At 35.6% G+C, this 20,818-nt stretch overlaps 1 protein-coding gene across 5 annotated transcripts in view; it reads left to right on the forward strand.

Annotated features, from left to right (window-relative positions):
• MALRD1 (MAM and LDL receptor class A domain containing 1) overlaps positions 1–20,818 on the forward strand; it is a 732,448-nt gene that overhangs the window by 88,698 nt on the left and 622,932 nt on the right. For all 5 annotated transcript variants that reach the window (XM_028826041.2, XM_077945484.1, XM_077945481.1 and 2 more), the window contains exons 10-12: positions 1,100–1,307; positions 10,640–10,786; positions 19,906–20,003. In XM_028826041.2, coding sequence (XP_028681874.2) covers positions 1,100–1,307; positions 10,640–10,786; positions 19,906–20,003 — 453 coding nt within the window. The remainder of the gene's footprint in view (positions 1–1,099; positions 1,308–10,639; positions 10,787–19,905; positions 20,004–20,818) is intronic.

Genomic DNA, 20,818 nt, shown 5'->3' on the forward strand with positions numbered 1-20,818 from the left:
TCATGTTGGCCAGGTTGGTCTCAAACTGCTGACCTCAAGTGATCCACCCTCCTTGGCCTCACAAAGTGCTGGGATTACAGGTGTGAGTCACCACACCTGGCCTATCCCTCATGTTTTGAAAAGAAAATCTATTCAGAAACTTTAAGCTGGATGAAACTGAAGGAAGTCAATTTTAATTCTTAGTATCTGGCAGGAATTTTAACCACATTTAGGGCTGTTTAGTACAACTTTCTGCATCATGGAAATGCTTTATATCTGATGTCTAATATGGTAGCCACTGATCACATGAGAGTATTGAACAATTGAAATTTGACTACTATGACTGAGGGAACTAAATTTTATTTTATTTTCATTGATTTGAATTGAAATAGTCATCTCTGGCTCATGGCTAATGTTTTGGACAGCAAATAATTAGTTATTTGTGATACAGTCAGCTATTTATTCTTCTGCACTTTTGGTTTTAAGTAATAATTGCTCTTGGTAGAAACTCAAGCAATACTAATACTTGGACATTATCTTACACTTGACTAGCAATGTGTGGTTGTTTCATTTGCTAATATTGCTTATCTTCAGAAAAGCTAGCAATTCAGTTGGTGACCACATAAATTACTCTTTTATGTAAGTTTACTAGAGTTTTATGTTTATTCCCTTACATTTTTTTATTCCTATATTGTGGCTGTTTCAATTTGCCTGATATTTTTCTTCATGTATTCCAATACTAATTTCAGTAGTTAAAAACTAAGTCAGATGCAGTTACAGCTATTGTTCTATAAGTAATGACAATACTTCTTATTTTCCTTGAAAATTAAGGATGATGACCAAGTAACAAGTCTGCAGTCAGGGACATCTTCGATAGTTAAGTGGGATGCTTGTGTTTTGCCTGATCCTGGGAGGTGTCTCTGAGCCTTTAGTGGAGCAGATGTTTCCATCAGTCTTATGAGCATGAGTTGAGCTTATCAAACAGGAACTTCGTTATATATTGCCTTGGTTGCTTTAAACACTTTTCCTCAATAACTGTTTAGTCTTTATCAACCTTCTTTAGTTTTTTGTCTTATTAAGGAGATTGTAAACTCACAAATTGATCTTTTTCTTCCTGAAGATTATTTTTGAAGGGACTCTTTTGAGCCAGAGAAGTTTTATTGGGCTTGATCACCTCTGGGTCTATGCCTGTGGACAGGCCCAATCCAGAAAGCTTTGCTCTGCAGATGAATTCCCTTGCTCTCGTGGCCAGTGCATCGCCAAAGAATCTGTCTGTGACTCTCGGCAGGACTGCTCCGATGGGAGTGATGAAGACCCAGAAACTTGCGGTAAGTGACTGAATGGCTTACTAGTTTACACGTTCTAATTCATGACTGTTAGTTGGGTTTAAAATAGTCCTTGTTTCTATCAAGGCAAAGGTGAGTCATATGTATGAAATATGATAAATATGGATTATCGCTCTGAAACTATTACTACTATTCCTTCAGGGATCTCTATTTTAACTTAATGTTTTGGTGCTTGTTGCAAAAACTGCAACATCTCTCTCAATGTGTTCTACAAATGAATAGTTGTGATTATTGTTGGCTGGGTGCGTGAATGTGTGTGCTTTGATTAAAGAGAAGATGGGTAGGAGAGGGAACCTTTTTGTACCTTCCCCTTGGAGGTATATAATATGGGTTACCAACTTTTATTAAGTGTATGCTTTTTCCTTCTCTAGTCAATCATCTTGGAAGCTGTAGCAGAGAGGGGCGAGTAGGAGGAGGGTGGCCCTTCCTCCAGGGCAGCCTTCAGCCATCATGGCTGCTCTGGAGGAAGGGCCACCCTCCTCCTACTTGCCTAGAAATCACTTCAGCTGGCCAGGCATCGTGGCTTATACCTGTAATCCCAGCACTTTGAGAGGCCGAGGCAGGCAGATCACGAGGTCAGGAGTTCAAGACCATCCTGGCCAACATAGTGAAACCCCGTCTCTACCAAAAATACAAAAAATTAGCCAGGCATGGTGGTGGGCACCTGTAATTGCAGCTACTTCAGAGGCTGAGGTAGGAGAATCACCTGAACCCGGGAGGTGGAGGTGCCATGAGCTGAGATCGCGCCATTGCACTCCAGCCTGGGCTACAGTGTGAGAGTCCATCTCAAAAAAGAAAAAAAAAGAAAAGAAAGAAATCATTTCAGCCATGACTGGCGTTTGGGAGGGCCAAAATGCCCCAACACCTTTCAGGCCTTTTCTGAAGAGTCTTTGATAGAAGTGATGACAAGAGATCCCATTACTATTCAAGCATAGTCATATTTCAACAAAAATACAATTTAATTTACAATCCACAGGATGGTTCTCATATGAGGTAACTTAGCAACTGAGATCCCTGTGTCTCTTTAGAAAACATGAATTCCAAGGATATGAATCCAGTTTCTGTATCACAAACAGGTGGTTTTTAAAAGATATTAAAAATTTGACATTTATTTTACTGCAGTGTTTTTGCGAGATGTTTGGTTGAGCAGAGGTGAAAATATTATAATAAGAGAAATGCCACCTTTTAAGTGAAAAGCTCTGTATAATAGGTTTCTCTTGGGAAGCTTGGATTTTATTAAGAGCAACGCAGAGGGACATGGGAGAGATGAGATGAGAAAGTAAGGTTAAAATCCCCTTCTGCCATGTTCATCAACAGCAATCCAGTTAATACCTCAGACTCCTAGCTTTAGACCAAGTAATCAGCTAACCATTGTGAGCTCAATGGAGCTTTTGGGCGGCTCCCTTCTTTTGTTCAAAACAAACAATGTAAGAACAATTTATTTACTCCAGTGTATGTGATGTTTCTTTCTATGTTTTATTTAAATTTTTTACAGACAATTTGGTGCATTTCTATTGGGAAAATATTTCTAACAGTTTCTATAATTCTTAATGTCAATAACTAAAGGAAAATATATTTCCTTTCTTTCCACTTACATAATATTTATTTATTTATTTATTTATTTATTTATTTATTTATTTAATTTTGAGACAGAGTCTTGCTCTGTCACCCAGGCTGAAGTGCAATGGCATGATCTTGGCTCACTATAACCTCTACCTCCCGAGTTCAAGCGATTTTTCTGCCTCAGCCTCCAGAGTAACTGTGATTACAAGTGTGTGCCACCACACCCAGCTAATTTTTGTATTTTTAGTAGTGACGGGGTTTCACTGTGTTTACCAGGTTGTTCTTGAACTCCTGATCTCAGGTGATCCACCCACCTCGGCCTTCCAAAGTGCTGGGATTACAGTCATGAGCCACTGCACCTGGGCACTTGTGTATTTGAAAGTTTAGCTTTTTTCCCCTCCATTGTTTTCCCCGTAGTAAATCATTCTTTATGTTCACCTTTTAAAAATTTTTTAGCATTTGATTTTTGACATATTTTCTCATTTACTGAAGTTTCATTGACTATATATATGACATTTTTCCAATTCAGTAGATCTTGATACTGTTCTGCTATTTTCTTTGGGTGAGTGCAGGAACGGGTAATTGTGTTTCTCAACAAAAACAGTATTACTTAATAATCTTTTAAGTTTTTAAATAGTATAACCTCATTTGTCCAAAGCAAACCTGTCATGTTTGCATGACTGAGATTGACTTGATATAGGGAATATGTCATAAAAATGTAGCCATATTGCATACAGTATATATGTGTATTCATGTATTTTGATACCAAAATGAGTGTTTCATGTATTTATACAGTTATTTCTGCTGTGAAGTTATATAGATTTGGATTATTAGAACTGATATAAATTTACATTTTTTGCTGCACTAAAGTATTTAATATATTTGTGCATATAGATACGTGCATATGTATATTCTTACAAAATAAGAGAAGCTTTCCTTTGAAATTTAAAACCACTTTAAAATATTTTACATATACATATGCATTTGTATTTTACAAATTTGAGTTTGCAATATCAAGTTTTTTTCATAAACGATTGATTCTTCCATGTTCATGAAGCACAAGAAAAATACGTTTTTATCTTTTTTTTAATTGCACTTTGGAATGAATCTCTAGGAGGGTATAGTCTGTGCAGGCAGTTTGAATAGCACTGGGAATACTTACCGAATTCTAGAGAATGGGTAAATATGAACTCGTGAGGATTGTCAGTTGGTATTCCACAGTGTGCTTTTCCCCAAAGGCAGACTCACTCAGGTCTTCTCTCATTATCAACTTGCCCTTACTTTTAGGCATTATTTTAATATATGGCATAACGTAGCCTCCAGACCAGTGGCTTTTCAAAAGCAGTTAATAAAAAGGGCCTGTGGGTTTTGCTGCAATAGCAAACTCCACGGACCAGAGCATCAGCATTACCTGGGAACTTAGTGGAAATGCAGAACCTCAGGCCCCGGCCTAGCCTTTCAGAACCAAAAGCCACATGGAACAAGGTCCCAGGTGACTTGTCTGCATGTGAAACTTTGAGAACCATGTACCAAAGAGGCTTCAGGAAGGAAGACAGCTAGGGGAAGAAACAGATGGCATCTAAAGAAAATTGATAAAAACTAAAGGCAAACAGGTCAGAGTTCTCTCAGGGTAGAAGCAAAAACTCTTATCACTTTGCTAGTCCTTTAGAGCATGAATATTAACAAAATATTTATAATGTATATTTATAATGTATATTAACAAAATAGTTATAATATAATCCTGTTAGAATCTAGTATATTCTTATTAAATGAAATATTCCCCATTCATTTCCAATACATGGCTTTTTTTCTTATTTCACAGAGAGCTGATTAACTTCTAGAGGATTCATAAAATATTTTACTTTTCACGATCCAGAATTTTTCTCAGATGTACAATGAAATTATTTCTTGTCTGCTCATATGCTGTAGTGTTTAAATATGCAAGAGAAAGCTTTGTCATAATCTTAAAATATTACTTTAACTGATGAACTCTGAGTAAAATTTCTCTAAAACCAAACAATAGGTTTTCTATGTTTATTAACATAATCCTGTATTAAATGAGAGCAGTTAAGATTAAAATACATCTGCACCCTCATGTTCATTGCAGCATTGTTCAAAATATCCAACCAAAACAACTGAAGTCTCTGAAAATAGATCAAACAAGTGGTGTGTGTGTGTATTTATAAAATATATATGTACTCACAATGGAATATTATTCAGCAATAATGAGAAAAATCCTGCTATTTGCGACGATGATGAGCCTGCAGAGGATGATGCAAAGTGAAATAACGCAGACAGAGAAAGACAAATACAGCACAATCTCACTTATACATGGAATCTAAAAAACTTGAATTTGTAGAAACAGAGAGTAGAATGGCAGTTGTCCAAGGTTGAAGCCTGGCGGAAATGGGGAGCTGTTGGTCAAAAGATACAAATTTTCACTTACAAGATGAATAAGTTCTGGGGGTCTAGTGCACAGCCTGGTGACTACAGTTAATAACACTGTATTGTATTCTTGAACTTTGCTGAGAGTAGATCTGAAATCTTCTCATCACACACACAAAAGGTAACTATATGATGAAATGATGCTAATTAGCTTTACTGTGGTAATCCTTTCACTATGTATATGTATATCAAAATATTACATTGTGTACCTTAGTTACAATTTTATTTGTCATGTAAACATCAGTAAAGCTTAAAAAAGTAATACATATATATGCAATATGTTTAAAAAATTTCTATCAAAATAATTAAAATGCAACGTGCCAAACATATCCAAAGATACACATTGGATCCCTGAACAGTTTATACATGAAATAGATATAATTTTCAGACACATGCTACAACATGGATGAACCTTGAAGACGTTAAGTCAAGTAAGCCAGAGACAAAAGGACACATATTGTTGGATCCCACTTATATGAGGTACCTAAAGGAGGCAAATTCATAGAGACAGATAGTAAAATGGTTGCCAGGGTTTGAGGGGAGGGGATATGGAAGTTATTATTTAATAGAGGTGGAGATTCAGTTTGGGAATGAAAAAGTTCTGGAGTTGGATGGTGGTAATGGTTGTACAACGATGGGAATGTACCTAATACCATAGAACCTTACATTAAAAATTGTTAAAATATTACATTTATGTCATGTATATTTTACCACAATAAAATACACATTTGTATTTATATATAAAATTTTCAATAACTCGTATAGGAAAAAAATATATATATAGAATCTACTTCACTGTGTTCCAGAAAAGTTGGCGTAATAGATATATCTTCAAATCAAAATAGTTCAGGAAATTCCATGAAATAGGGTTTTTCTTATTATAGGACTTTTAAAACAATTTTAAATGCTAATGTGAATTGTGTGCCTTCAAGGGAACGTTGGCATAATAGTCAAATGAAAGAAATTCAAGCAAGAATCTTGTATAATGCATTAATTTTTACTGTGATATTGTCTCTAGAAATCTTTCATGTTAGAAAAAAGTTGAATGCTAAAACACTTCATCAAGGGAAAGGAAATACCAACATAAAAGTATTTAGTGTAGCAATGATCTGTGTGGGTTTGCAATACATATTAACAAAATATTTATGTAATCCTGTTGAAATCTTATATATTCTTATTAAGTGAAATATTCCCCATTCATTTCCCCTACATAGCTTTTTTTCCCCTTTATTTCACAGAGAGTTGATTAGCTTCTAGAGGATTCATAAAATATTTTACTTTTCATGATCCAGATTTTTTCTCAGCTGAACAATGAAATTCTTTCTTGTCTGCCCATATGCTGCAGTGGTTAAATATGCAAGAGAAAGCTTTGTCATAATCTTAAGATATTACTTTAACTGCCAAACTCGCGAGTAAAATTTTTCTAAAATTGTGAACAGTGTCATATCTCATACTGCACTTAGAGATGGTGAAGCGTATTCTATAATCACAGAAAGTTAAAATAAAAGCAACCAAGTAATCAAAATCATTATTTTAATGAAAGTACTTTATTTATAACATGAATAGATATTTTTTAGATTTTGCAAATGTTTACATTTAACACATATAGTATGATAAGGCATTTAATAATTGCTATAATGCATTTGACTCTCCTGGCTTTCTTCAGATATTTATAAGTTCACTTTAAAGTTTTTGAATTACACAGGGGAGATATTAATGGAAGAACTTCAGTTTGGTTACTGGAACTTGACTTATATTTTACAGCACAGTGAAGTTCTTGAACTTTTAGCTTTAAAAAATATTCTTTTACGTGTACAGGAACACATTAGTAAAAACAGCCAAGCAATTCACCAAGGTTTTTACAGAGGTGGTTGCACCATGTCACCATGTTGCTTTCACAAATCTTTACAGTGATGGATTTTGAAAGCTAATTTTCATTTTTCAAAGGATAGTGGTGTTTAGCGTTCTGTAAAAAGCACAGTGATTGACATTTTTTAACCGATAAAACATCTAGGTAATGAAAGAAATGGTTTGAATTTTCGTCCTAAAGCCAAATTTCAACATATATACAATCAAAAGTTGCTTTTATCTTGAGAGCTTCGTTCTTTACGTCTTTGCGGTTGAGTGACCAGCTCAATTGTGAAGAGTCTGGGTAAGGGTTTGGGGTGCATCAGTCATATGGTACTTTCCATTTTCACACTCATCGATCTCATTGCCATTTCACACCACTGCCTTGTTGGGGAAATTAGGTTGGTGACTTCAGCAGCTCTCTGCGATGAAGAAGATTGCTGTTTGCATGGATTTGCTTCCTTTGTATAGCAATGCATAGTTTGCTGCCCTAACAGTGCAATATTGAGTTTATTACTCAAACAGGGACTGAGAGAGGGAAAAGATGCTAGGACAACAGGCATGCATTGAAGCAACCCTGGGCCAGGCCAGACATGTGGTCACTCTACCTATGGAAGATTTTGTATTCCAGGGAAGTATGTTCTAGGATTTGGGGGTACCCATGTAGTGAAGTGGAAGAATTTCTTGGTCAAATCCACAGCCAAGAATTTGGAACTTTGAAGCACATTTCGGAGGCCAAATATGTACTTTGAGTCTTAAATATTTCTTTCTTTTTTTTTTTTTTTGATTATACTTTAAGTTCTAGGGTACATGTGCAAAACGTGCAGGTTTGTTACATATGTATACATGTGCCATGTTGGTGTGCTGCACCCATTAACTTGTCATTTACATTAGGTATATCTCCTAATGCTATCCCTCCCCACTACCCCCTTCCCACAATAGGACCAGGTCTGTGATGTTCCCCTTCCTGTGTCCAAGTGATCTCATTGTTCAGTTCCTACCTATGAGTGAGAACATGCCGTATTCCACACTCCACCAACTGACAGAAAATTTTGGAGGTGGCCTAGAAGGTGGCAGAGCTCACAGAGGACCAAAGGATTAGACCAGAGGGTTCTGTGAATGCCCAAGGAGAAAGTCACAGCTGTGTTATAAGTTCTCAAGATTGTGTCAAAAACAAAAGGCACTCTCCCCTGGGGAGTAATGTTTTGTCAACAACCATATCCAATAAATTGTGTAGACACACCTGAGAAAAGAAAAACATAGCCAAGAGCAATAGATTTCCAGCTCGGTATATGGGCAAATTGCACTTCCTTGTCATATCAGTGCACCATTATTCGATATGCAGCATGTTTTTGTTACTATACTGTAGTCAATTTAGTTGTTTTTTATTTGTAGATAAATCCATTTAGAGGAAAAAAATAATATTCATTTGTAATGAAAGAAATGTTATACCAAAATCTATGAATGCTTAAGTTCCTGGAGAACTTGAGCCCCGGGGAAAAGTCAGCCCTTGTATCTGCAGGTTACACATCCTGCTAATACTATATTTTTGAATCACAATTGGTTGAATCTGCAACAAGGAACCCACAGATATGGAAGACCCATGTCTATTCTATGACAGTCTAACAAGCATGGCTTTCAGATCTAAAGGTTCAATTTGCATGTAGAGAAATTGGAAGTGGCATTATCATTTGCATACCACACTTCAATGTTTTAATAGTTGACATATCAGGGGTAAAAATATGTGGTCATAAAATCAGGTGTCCCTATTTATGGAGATTTGAAGATGCTTTGATTATTAGGATATAGTGAGCTTATTCGATATGCTAGTTAAATTGGCCATATTATTTAAAATTTACAAGTTGAATATAATGGTCAGAAGCAAACCCATGGCAATGGAATCTTTTAAATTATGAAACAGAGTTCCTGGTTTAAGGAGGCTTCATAGTATGAGCTTTTGGTGTCAGGTTCAAAGTCTCGATGTCTCAATTACTAAACTGTATCACAGGCAAGTTGCTTCGTGTTCTGAGTTCCAATTTTCTCTTTTAGGAAATGGTATTTACTATGTAGAGTGTAAGAATTAAGGGTAATATGTGTAAAATACCTGCTACATACTTAGAACTCAGTGGTAGTACGGCTCTTTTTATTGTTATTAAAGACGATACCATGAAGATCTTAGAATCCTGTCAAAAATTTGGATGTTTTCTGACAATCAATTTAATTCTCCTTTTCTCCCCCACTGTTTGAAAAGTGCCTCAGCATAAAGAGGAATATTTAGGAATAAGCTTATAAATTAATTGTATTAATTTTTCCCCAAAAGTACTATCTAAGATAGTCTGATACTATGATTCTTATTTTAGGAAAATGAAATTTAAGCACATAAAAATGAATTTCTTGAAAGCACAAATCAAGCTATTAGACTTTCTAGTTGAATGCCCAGTCTTATGAAACTGTCTATTTTTCTCTCATAAATCTGGTGTCAAAGCTGTGAAAGATGCCTATAAAGTATGCTCCAAACACCGACTTTCTCTAGAACCAGTTCTTTTATGATAAATGGAGGAAATTAAGTACTTGGCAACTTTTGAGTTATGTATTAAGTGAAGACAGGCTCAGGCTGGGCACAGTGGCTCATGCCTGTAATCCCAGCACTTTGGCAGGCCAAGATGAGCAGATCACTTGAGGTCAGGAGTTCAAGACCAGCCTGGCCAACATAGTGAAACACTGTCTCTCCTAAAAATACAAAAAATATTCGGGCATCGTGGCATGTGCCTGTAATCCCAGCTATTTGGGAGGCCGAGGCAGGAGACTTGCTTGAACCCAGGAGGTGGAGATTGCATTGAGCCATTGAGCCGAGATTGTGTCACTGCACTCTAGCCTGAGTGACAGAACGAGAGTCCACCTGAAAAAAAAAAAGAAAAAGAAAAGACAAAAGATAACACAAGCTCAGTTCAGAATATCTAATTTACCTGCAATTCCAAAACGGCTAGGCTTTTTTTTTTTTTTTTTTTTGAGAAAGTGTTAGGATAGAATAATAAAATGAATACTGAGATGCTGACCTCAAGTTGTTTGCGTGTCCAGAATTAATTTAAATTTCCCCTTCCCAATGGATTTTCTTCCTTTAAACTACCATCTCAGCAGGTTTATACTGGGCAAGCAAATTAGTTACTCCCTGAAAAGCTCTGGAGTTCCACCTTGCATGATTAAATACAATGGAAATGGCCAACTGGAATGAAATGTACCAGACTTACAGATAGAAGCATGTGGAAGGGTCATGCCTCACACAGCACCTGCGATATGGTGTGGGACTGGATAAAGGCAAGCTATTCTGATAATCAGAGAACATTCACTACCAAGAAGAATAATTTTGCAGGCCTCCTAAGATGATTAGCTAATGCAGAGCAGTGTTTCCCTGCATGCTCTTCGTTTCTCCTCACCTTTTTCTCTTCCACGTGTAACAGCAAAGCATCTCACCTGTGACTTTGAGTCGGGTTTCTGTGGCTGGGAGCGATTTCTCACAGAAGATTCACACTGGAAGCTGATGAAAGGATTGAATAGTGGAGAGCACCACTTCCCTGCAGCTGATCACACAGCAAACATAAATCATGGTAGGACATTTTCCTCTTTAAGAAAAAAAAAAAGTTTTCTTTCTTGCATGTTGTGGGATGATGATACTATGTATTTTCATTTTTCCTCTGTAGGCTATATACATGGAACTCTGGTTTGTCTTGCTTTAAAACCTCCTGACCAAGTTAATAATTAGTGGGTAATTGAGTTCCCTGAAAGGAGCGTTGTTTTAATCACCAACATTTTTGTTGTTGCAATTTTTATAAGATTGGGTTAAAGGCATAAAGAGGTGGAAAAGTTTTCTGATCATTTTCTCAAGTTGCCCAGAATCGAGTACAGTAGACTTGCCTTCTTTTTAGAGCAATCCAGTTTTTTCAAAACAGGAAGAAAAATAGTCTAATCTTGTTTCTGGGAACTGGGAACAGAGATTTAGCACTATCTGTAACATAAATCTACAAATACTTGAATGCAATTTAGTCATTCTTCATGCTTCTTTATAACAAACAGTCTTATTTTTCCACATATATATTTTTAACCGTCATTCCAGTGTTTACATATCCTCTTAAAATAGGAACCATAACTACCTGTGGTATTCCAATAAGTATCTGTGAAACACCAATAAAACAGAAAGGGTTTGTTCTCTTTTTTGTTTTGTTTACATTTAATCATTGGATGTCATTCCCCATATAAGTTAGCATCATATTAATTTTACTTCTTAAATGTATATATTTTAAGTAAAGACGCTGTCTCTCCGTGTTGCCCAGGCTGATCTCAAACTCCTAGCCTCAAGCAATCCTCTCACCTCAGCCTCCCAAACTGCTGGGGTTATAAGAGTGAGCCACCACACCTGGCCAGCCGTATAATAGCACAACTGTACTTGTACTGTAGATCATCTTTCAACCTCATTAAACATTATCCTATTTGTTTTTTCTTTCAGACTTCCAAAGAATTATACCAAAAATAAGTATTGATCATATTTTTAATTACAGCCATTGGAAATTAGAGTTGGTGGTAGTGGGTGAGGGTACTAGGGGATGGGGTGGGAGAATTTAACCATCCATCTGTTGGCTACAGCCGTAAACCCAGTTTGTTGTTTAACAGTGTGGTAAGTTCTTAATTTTTGCTTTTGTGCCATGACTCATTTCTTTAAGATTTGTGGCAGACTATATTGAGTTTAAAGTTTAAAATAGATAGGGGGCTATAAATCATTGGAACTATGTATTAACAGCGCATTTTCTCTAAACTTATATAATATTTTACTTCTTTTCCTCTGTTCAAGTCAATTATTAAATACATAGCATATACAATACCTGGATGCACAAAGATGGACACCATGATCCCTGCCTTTGAGGTGGTCTGAGTCTGGTAACTGAAGTAGATAAGCAAGGAATTGCAGTCAGTTATGAGGATGCTTTAAGAGGGATGGAAGATGATTCAGATGAATTCGAGATGCCTTACTGAAGGAAATGACTCCTGAACTGAGCACTGAAGGGAAATGAAAAGTAGTTGGGGAGCCAGAAGTAAGGAATTATGGAGAGAAGGCAGAACCAAAGAGAGGTGGGAGGGATCATATCCTAATTGGAGGAAAGAATCCCAAAAGAGGGCAGAAAGATGGGAGTAGTTAGGGATGAAAGACATGTATGATTGGACAGGAGAACAGAAGTGATGAAACAGGGGAGGAAGGAAGGGGACTCTAGAGAGTGCTGAGGAATTGGAAATGTGTCTGCAGGATGATGGTGACCCAGGTAGTCATATTAAAGCACGTGACCAATCAAATTTGCTCTAAACGACTGTTCTGGCTGAGATGAGGGGAATGGAGAGGGTGAAAGGCCGGGGTGGAAAAAAACATGGATGTGCTGAAGAAATATCAGTGAGAGATGATGAAGGCCTAAGCCAAGGCAGTGATTCCCAAAGGGAAGCTGTGCAGGCAGTGTGTCATGGTGGTCTGTTGTGAGCACTACCGTAGTCAGTTAGGGAAGAGCACGGGCTGCCCAGGGTTCTGTCAGGATATTGACACTGCACCCATGTCTAAATGCTAGGGTACTTCAGTTTTATTAGATAGAAAATAGAGAAAAGAAAAGTAGCTTCCCTGTGGAGTTGTCATGAGGATTAAATGAAATAACACCTGTGAAGATTTTCCATATAGTAAGAGCTCCATAAATAGTAATAGATATTTGTTGTCTATTCTAATAAGACTAGGAATAGTACCAGATAAGACACTTAGAAAATATGTTTATAATTCACCTTTAATCTCTTACTATCTTATAATTACTACATAACTATGATTTGCATTAAAAAGATTCTAGTAGAGCCCCTGTGTTAGATGTTGAAAGACTCATTCTTTTCTGGTGAGATGAAGAATAGTGAAAGATAACAATATGACTGATAAAATTAGGGGCAGCTGGTCTCACCCAGAGTGTGAGGGACAAAAACTCTGTCTTTTTCATTTTAGAAAGGGCCAATATATATATATATATATATATATATATATATATATATATATATATATGTGTGTGTGTGTGTGTGTGTGTGTGTGTGTGTGTATCTGGATCACGGAGTCAGCATTTCTTTACCTATGATTGCCATGATCAAACCTTAAAGAGAATCAGTAGTGATTTTAAATTGCAAGTGAGGAGGAGAATTGAAAAAAAAAAGGACCAGGAAGAGAAAGGAAAGTGAAATGGAAATTTCTGGTAGAGTCAGAGGCAGCCTAATAGTTCTGATATCTAAGAAAGTGAAGTTCTAGTTCATTTTGTTCTTAGAGCCTTAAACATAGATTGCAGCTTTTAAAACTTTTTCTTTCTTTCTCTCTCTCTCTTTCTTTCTCTTCCTTCCTTCCTTCCTTCCTTCCTTCCTTCCTTCCTTCCTTCCTTCCTTCCTTCCTTCCTTCCTTCCTTCCTTCCTTCCCTCCCTCCCTCCCTCCCTCTTTCCTTCCTTCCTTCCTTCCTTCCTTCCTTCCTTCCTTCCTTCTTTCCTTTCTTTCTTTCTTTCTTTTCTTTCTTTCTTTCTCTTTCTTTCTTTCTTTCTTTCTTTCTTTCTTTCTTTCTTTCTTTCTTTCTTTCTTTCTTTCTTTCTTTCTTTCTTTCTCTTTCTTTTTATCTATCTATCTATCTATCTATCTATCTATCTATCTATCTATCTATCTATCTGTCTATCTGCCTGTCTGTCTATCTATCTATCTGTCTGTCTGTCTGTCTGTCTAACACAGAGTCTCACTCAGTTGCCCAGGCTGGAGTGCAGGGGTGTGATCTATGCTCACTGCAAACCCCACCTCCCAGGTTCAAGCAATTCTCCTGCCTTATCCTCCCAAGTAGCTGGGACTACAGGTGCACACCACCACGCCTGGCTGATTTTTTGTTTTTGTATTTTTAGTAGAGCCAGAGGTTTCACCGTGTTGACCAGGCTAAATATGTTGATAATTATGTAGTTTTTGTGCATATGTGTGTAATTAAGTCTCGAATTTCCTTCCTTCCTTTTTTGCTTGGTTTCTACCTTACTATTCCTACTCTGTTAAATTTCCATCAAAGTAGGCAACTCATGTTAATTATCTGCCACTTTTATCTAAGTTCATATAGTCCCACACAGATATATACATAGTAGATACATACATATTCAAAATTATATGTGTTTCTGTGATTGTTTATTTTATAAGAAATATATTATCTTGTAACTATTGTCTTGTTACTAAAGATAGCTTATGGCAGTTGCTTCAAGTCATCAAATACTGTCTTTTTTTTCATTTTTTTATGGTAAAGTATTGGTTAAATGTAAAATTCAACCATTTTAGTGTACAGTTCACTGAGTTCTAACAAACATATACAATTGTGTAACCATCACAAAAATGAAGATATAAAACAATTCTATTCCTGCCCCACACGTTGTTCAGTGCCATTTTATACTCAATGATTCTCCCACTTCCAACCACCGACACCAATGGTCTGATTTCTATCCCTACTGTATTGCCTATTCCAGAATGTCTTGAAAATGGAATCATATAATATGTAGCATTTCGATTCTGCCTTCTTTCAATTAGCATAAAGGACTTGAGACTCATCCATGTCACTGGCTTCAGCCACAGTTCCTTCCTTTTTTACTGCTGAGTAGTTGGGTCCATTGTGTGGATGAACCATACTTCATTTATCCACTAACCAGCTGAAGGACACTTGGATTGTTTCCAAATATTGTCGAATATGAGTAAAAACATTGTCAAATTTGCATACGTGTTTTTGTCTGGGCACAAGTGTTTGGTTTGAGTTCTCTATCCAATGCCTATGTCTGTTTTTTTGGACTCTGGGTGGTAAGAGAACTCCACCATTCCTGACTTTCTGTGACCTTCAGGAAGTGTTCCAGCTATCCATTTCGGGTGTTTTTATCCCCAGACTCAGGTAGTTTTCTCCAATCCATGCACACGATTGGTCCTTACATGGCGATTTAGGGGGGACTGTCTGCAGATCTCCGGAGCTTGCTGTCTTTACAAAGCTCCGTACCTGAAAGGGGCAGCTGGCACTCTGTCTTACGAATTCTACTCATGTGGGTCTCCCCAAAGCACCGACTCTATCTGTTTCAACTCGAGGAGACCACCACACTCCTGTGTTTCCCCTCTGCACAGGCACCTGGAAACTCTATCTAGGCAGTAAGCTGTGGAAATTACAGGACCTAACTCATTTGTTTCCCGTCTCTCAGAGATCACTATCCTGTGATCTGTCACTATCTTGCATTCTCAACATCCTGTATTTGACAATCCATGCTAAATATGCTTTTATCTAATTTTTTTGCTAGTTTAAGACAGAAGATAAAATCTGGTCTGTGATACTCAGTCTTACCTGGAATCAGAAGAAGTTTAATTCATGTTTGTTTATTTAGCTAAATTTATTTGATTTGGATATACTATAATGTATCTAGCCATTCCCCTATCCAGTGACATCAATATCATGACAGTGTTTCAAATTTATTATTCTACACATTTCCTCACGTAGGATACTTTCGATTTTATGCAACAGATAACTAGGAGTGAGATTCCTATATTTTTAAATCAAGATATGTATTTATACTTTCAATAAATATTTATAGATTCATTTCCCCTGAAACTTTAGTACTTCAATTTTCAGTGGCAAAATGGGAGTACTTTTTCCTATTTTCCTACCAGCAAGAGGCATTATAATTCTCTTTAAAAATTTCCAATTAATGGGTATACAATGCTTTCTCATATGTAATATTTATTTGCATTTCACTGAAAAATATTTTTTTCAAATGTTTCCAATGTATCAATTTATTTGGGTTCTTTAATTTTACTAAATAATATTTTACAACTTTCAGTGTAGAGATTTTGAAAATCTTTTGCTAATATTTTCCTAGGTTTTTGTGCTATTATAAATGTTACATTTAAAGAACTTCTTATTTTAATTATTGCTGACATATAGAAATGCATTTTTTATAGAAAATATTGACCTTGTATCCAGTGGCCTTGGTAATTTTATTTATTGTAGTTAAGAACTTATACATATATATTTTATTTTCTAGGATCACAATTATTTTGTCTGCAAATAATGACAATTTTATTTCCTTTTTTCTAAATATTAACATTTCTATTTTTCTTTTGTTGTTTTATGTACTGGATAGAATTTCTAGAATGTGTTGAATAGAACTGGTGATAGCTGCTAGACTTGTCTTATTTCTGTCTCAGAGGAAAAGCTGTCAATAGTTGAACCTTAAGTTCCATTCTTACTGAAAAATTGTATTCTTTATCATATAAGAATGCTCCCTTCTATTCAGAGTGTACTTTTAAAAAAAATAAAAAAATTGAATGTATGTTAAAAATTTTCAGTATTTTTCAGCATCTATTATGATCATATGATTGTCAGATTATCTTTTTTGTCTATAAGGTAAATTGATTTTTTAAATATTAAACCCCTCTTGCACTCCGGAACCAAACCTAATTGGAATAGTTTTATTTATTATTTATTTCTTCATTCTATATGGTAATGCTTTGTTATAACTTTTGCATTTGTCAAAGTTATAGAGACTGGCCTCTAATGTTCTCAAAACATGTGAGGTATTACTTTTAGGCCTGTGCATTAACAAGGATGCATGTTGTGCAGAAGATGAGGTCGAGCCAGATGTGAACACTTTAACCCAGGGAGACTATTCACTCCCTCCTTTAAGTTTTATATTGTGCGGATCACATAGCCCCTCTGGGATATGTGGGTGTGTAAGAGTTTTACAATAAACAATTCTGATTACCAGAAGTAAACTCCTTGCCGTTACCAGGAATACAATTGCTAAATTCCACATTTCTCCAACTTGGTTCATTGTTTAGAGCAGGCTTGTAGGAAGATAAATCAAGGGACATATTTCTAGAAGTCCCTGGGCCTGTGGTCAGAGTTTAGGCTCTCTATACCCCTTACCTGCACATATTAATTTTAACACAGTATTATCAACTTTCTAAATATTTGGTTAAAATTATCGTAGGATAGCATTTAGCTTTCCAGTCAATGGTCAGTAACTTCATATTTTAATTATATTATCTTTCCATCTAGAAACATGTTATCTCTTTTCATCTAACCAGGGAGTTTGTAGTCTTTCACAAAGTTTTTAATGTTCTTCATATAAATCATGTCCCTTTTCTGTTAAATTTATTCCTACATTAAAAAAAGTTAATTTTGCTATCAGGAGTTGGACTTTTCTTGCTGTTTCTATATCTAGAAACTTACTGCTAAGTTAAGAGAAGTAATTTTATAACATATCTGTTTCCATTTAGCTTGCCAAATTGTTTAAATGATACTATAATTATAAAAAATAGAATACTTTGGCTTTCCATTTTTACAATTATAATATTGGTAAAACATGAGAAATTTGCCTCTCTCTTTCTATAATGTCTACTAGATGTTTTATTTCCTTGGCTTCTACATTCACCAGACCTTTAAGATAATATTAGTCTAAGATAATATATATTGTCTACTATTATCTCTAATTGATAATTATGACAGAAATATATTATGTCATTTCTTATTTTAATTATTGTTTTGTCATTTGCCATTTAGAATGCTATTTATTTTGGGATTGTTCATTAGTCTTTATTTAATTATTTCCTTTTGTTTTATTAAGGTTTGTGACTTGAAATTGTTCACTGGTTTTCCATAGTCTTTTCAGCATTTAGATAGGATTCTATGACTTGATACTTTCATTTTGTTGATGTAATTGAATGTGGTGACCGAGCTCCTAAATTAAACCAAACCTCCATTCTCAGAAGGCTCAGATTAATCAAGACATACTATTTTTGGATAATGATTTCAAATTTATTCGATATCATTTTAATTAGAATATTTGTTCCTATGCTCACAAGTGAGGTTGCTCTCTAGAGTTTTAAATTTTGTCCTGTTTTCATCAGTTTTACTAAAAATTAAAGATATTCTGGCAACCTAAAATGAATCAGGAAGCTCTCCATATTTTTCTAAGATCTGAGGTTCCTCGAATAATGTTGCAAATGTTTGTTTTTTAAAAATTAAATAGGGAGCCAGGTACAGTGGCTCATGCTTGAAATCCAAGCACTTTGAAGGACCAAGGCAAGAGGATTGCTTGAGGTCAGGAGTTTGAGACTCTGTCCCTACAAAAAAATGGAAAAATTTACTGTATGTGGTAGTGTGCTCTTGCAGTCCCAGTGGGAGGCTAAAGCTGGAGGATTGTTTGAACCCAGGAGTTCCAGGCAGCAGTGAGTCATAATCATGCTACTGCACTCTAGCCTAGGTGACAGAGCCAGACCCTGTCTCAGGAAAAAAAAAAAAAAAAAAAAGAAAAGAAAGAAAATTAAATTTAACTCAGATGTGGCACCATACATTTCTTGTTAGGTTTTCTTTTCATTACTTTTTCAGTTACTTTTGTTGTCTAAATGATTTATTCAGACCTTTTGCTCCTTTCAGATTTTGGTGTCTTAATGTGTACATGTTCTCACCTTCATTAACTGCTTGTTTGAAATCGTGTATATTCTTTTAAATGACTGGAGGAGTAAGGTCTTTGAATACTGGTTCATTTGTTTTTAGAATTTGGATTGTCTTTTTAAAAATATTCAGTTGAATTTTACCTAAACCTGAGCGCTTTTAGGTGGAAGAATTTTTCAAAGTGACCTTTTTCTACTCTTTTCCTTTCTAGGTGAAGCATAGAGAATTTACTGAACTTGCTTGCATATGCTGTTTCCATTACCCATAGTTTGGAATTTGGGAACAATAATCTTTATCTTTCCAAGTTGGTTTTGAGATTTAAAAACAATATAAACTTGGGTTTATATTTTTCCTACTCAAAGATGGCACTGCTGACTCACACCCTTGGTTGTTTGGTTTAACACATGGTGGAGTCTATAAAATAATACATTCTAATTCTAAATCCTTTCCTTTCTGTGCAGTCAGCATTAACTTGTCTCTAGGAAAATCACTCTCTGAATATGGTATTTTCCAGTGAAAATAGTTGGTTTTCCAAATTGCCCATCATTGTGATTATCAAAGGGCAGGATCAGACCTTGACATTGTTGGGTATAGCCTTCCTTGTAAGTCTTCAATATTCAGTGAAACTACCCCAGACAGCAGCTCCGAACATGTGATCTTTTAAGCTGCTGAGAGATGTTATCCCCTGCACATTTGCTATGAGCACATCCGTCGTAGTTAAAATCTAAAAGCGGTTATTTTGTTAATGTTCAGATTAGATCTTTAATTAAGCTTTCATCCCCTCTAGCACAGACAACAATGTCAAACCTGAGAAACTAAAATTCATTCCATAAGCTCATATCCTTCAGTACTTTGTGAGGAAACTAAAAAATAAAGCTCTTGTGGGTATTTCAAGAAGGGCATGTTGAATATCTAATTGTCAGCTTAGAAGCTTCATTTAATTTGATGTCAAACTCTATGACATAAATGAAGCCAATAAAAATGTTTGTTCAGGTGATTTGGATCAAGAGCTTGTTTTAATTGATTAAATGTTATTTTAGGTATTTAATGTTATACATGTATAAATGCTATTTGTTATCTACAAACCATAATAGTAAATATGTAAAAATGTAATTTTCCTTATCTAATTGATAGTTTAACATGTGCAAGGATAAGATTCTGGAGCAAAGAACAGCTAAATGTGTAAGAGAACTTGTATCCGTATGACTTTCCCTTTGTTTTTGCAGGATCATTTATTTATTTGGAGGCACAGCACTCCCCCGGGGTGGCCAAGCTTGGAAGTCCTGTTCTTACAAAATTGCTCACTGCCTCTAACCCATGTCAGGTAATCAACTGTTCTGAATTTCCATTGGCCATTCTGTGGTTGTAAATCGCTGGGCTTGGGTTATTCTGCTAGTAAATGCTTGCCATGTTTTACTATCACTTTAATGACGAATTAAGAGATTTATATGCGCTATTTCAACACGAAATGCCATGTCCTTCTAAAAGACCATTTGTAACACGTAACTGGCACCATTCTTTGGGGGCGGCTATTAAAGAAGCTTTCTGTTATTTTATATTCTTTTCACACAGTCATTTCAATAATCTAAAGCTGTGGATACATATTGCCAAAATATTTGGCCAACAATGTGCATTGAGAAAAATAAAGTCAGTTAAATAAGTGTTTGTTGAAAGAAAGACGAATGGATAAGTAAAGATAAATGTATACAGAAAAAATGATTATATTTACTGAAATTTGAGTTCTTCAAATGAGTCCTCTGGTGCCGGGTAAACACAAACCAAGCAGTGAAATACTCATTTTATTTCAGCAGCATATTAGAGAGGACGGACGAGTCAGACTTGGCTTAAGTCTCTTTTGCCACTTTGTAATTGTGGCTCAGACAAATTGTATATTCCTTTTGAGACTTAGTGTCTACACCAGAAACATACATGATTCTATGGATTAAATGTCAGCATTTACACTGGAAGCATACACGATTGTATGGAATAATGACAAGGATTAAAATGTGATTAAATAAAGCACCTGGCAAAATATTTGGTACCTAATAGGTAAACAATGTTTGTATTAAATATTGGTATATATGTACCAAATATAATCTTAATTCAGTCAACATAATTCCTTTGCTTTCCATAAAAGTA

This window comes from Macaca mulatta, chromosome 9, assembly GCF_049350105.2.
Source record: "Macaca mulatta isolate MMU2019108-1 chromosome 9, T2T-MMU8v2.0, whole genome shotgun sequence".
In the NCBI taxonomy this organism is placed as follows: Eukaryota; Metazoa; Chordata; class Mammalia; order Primates; family Cercopithecidae; genus Macaca; species Macaca mulatta.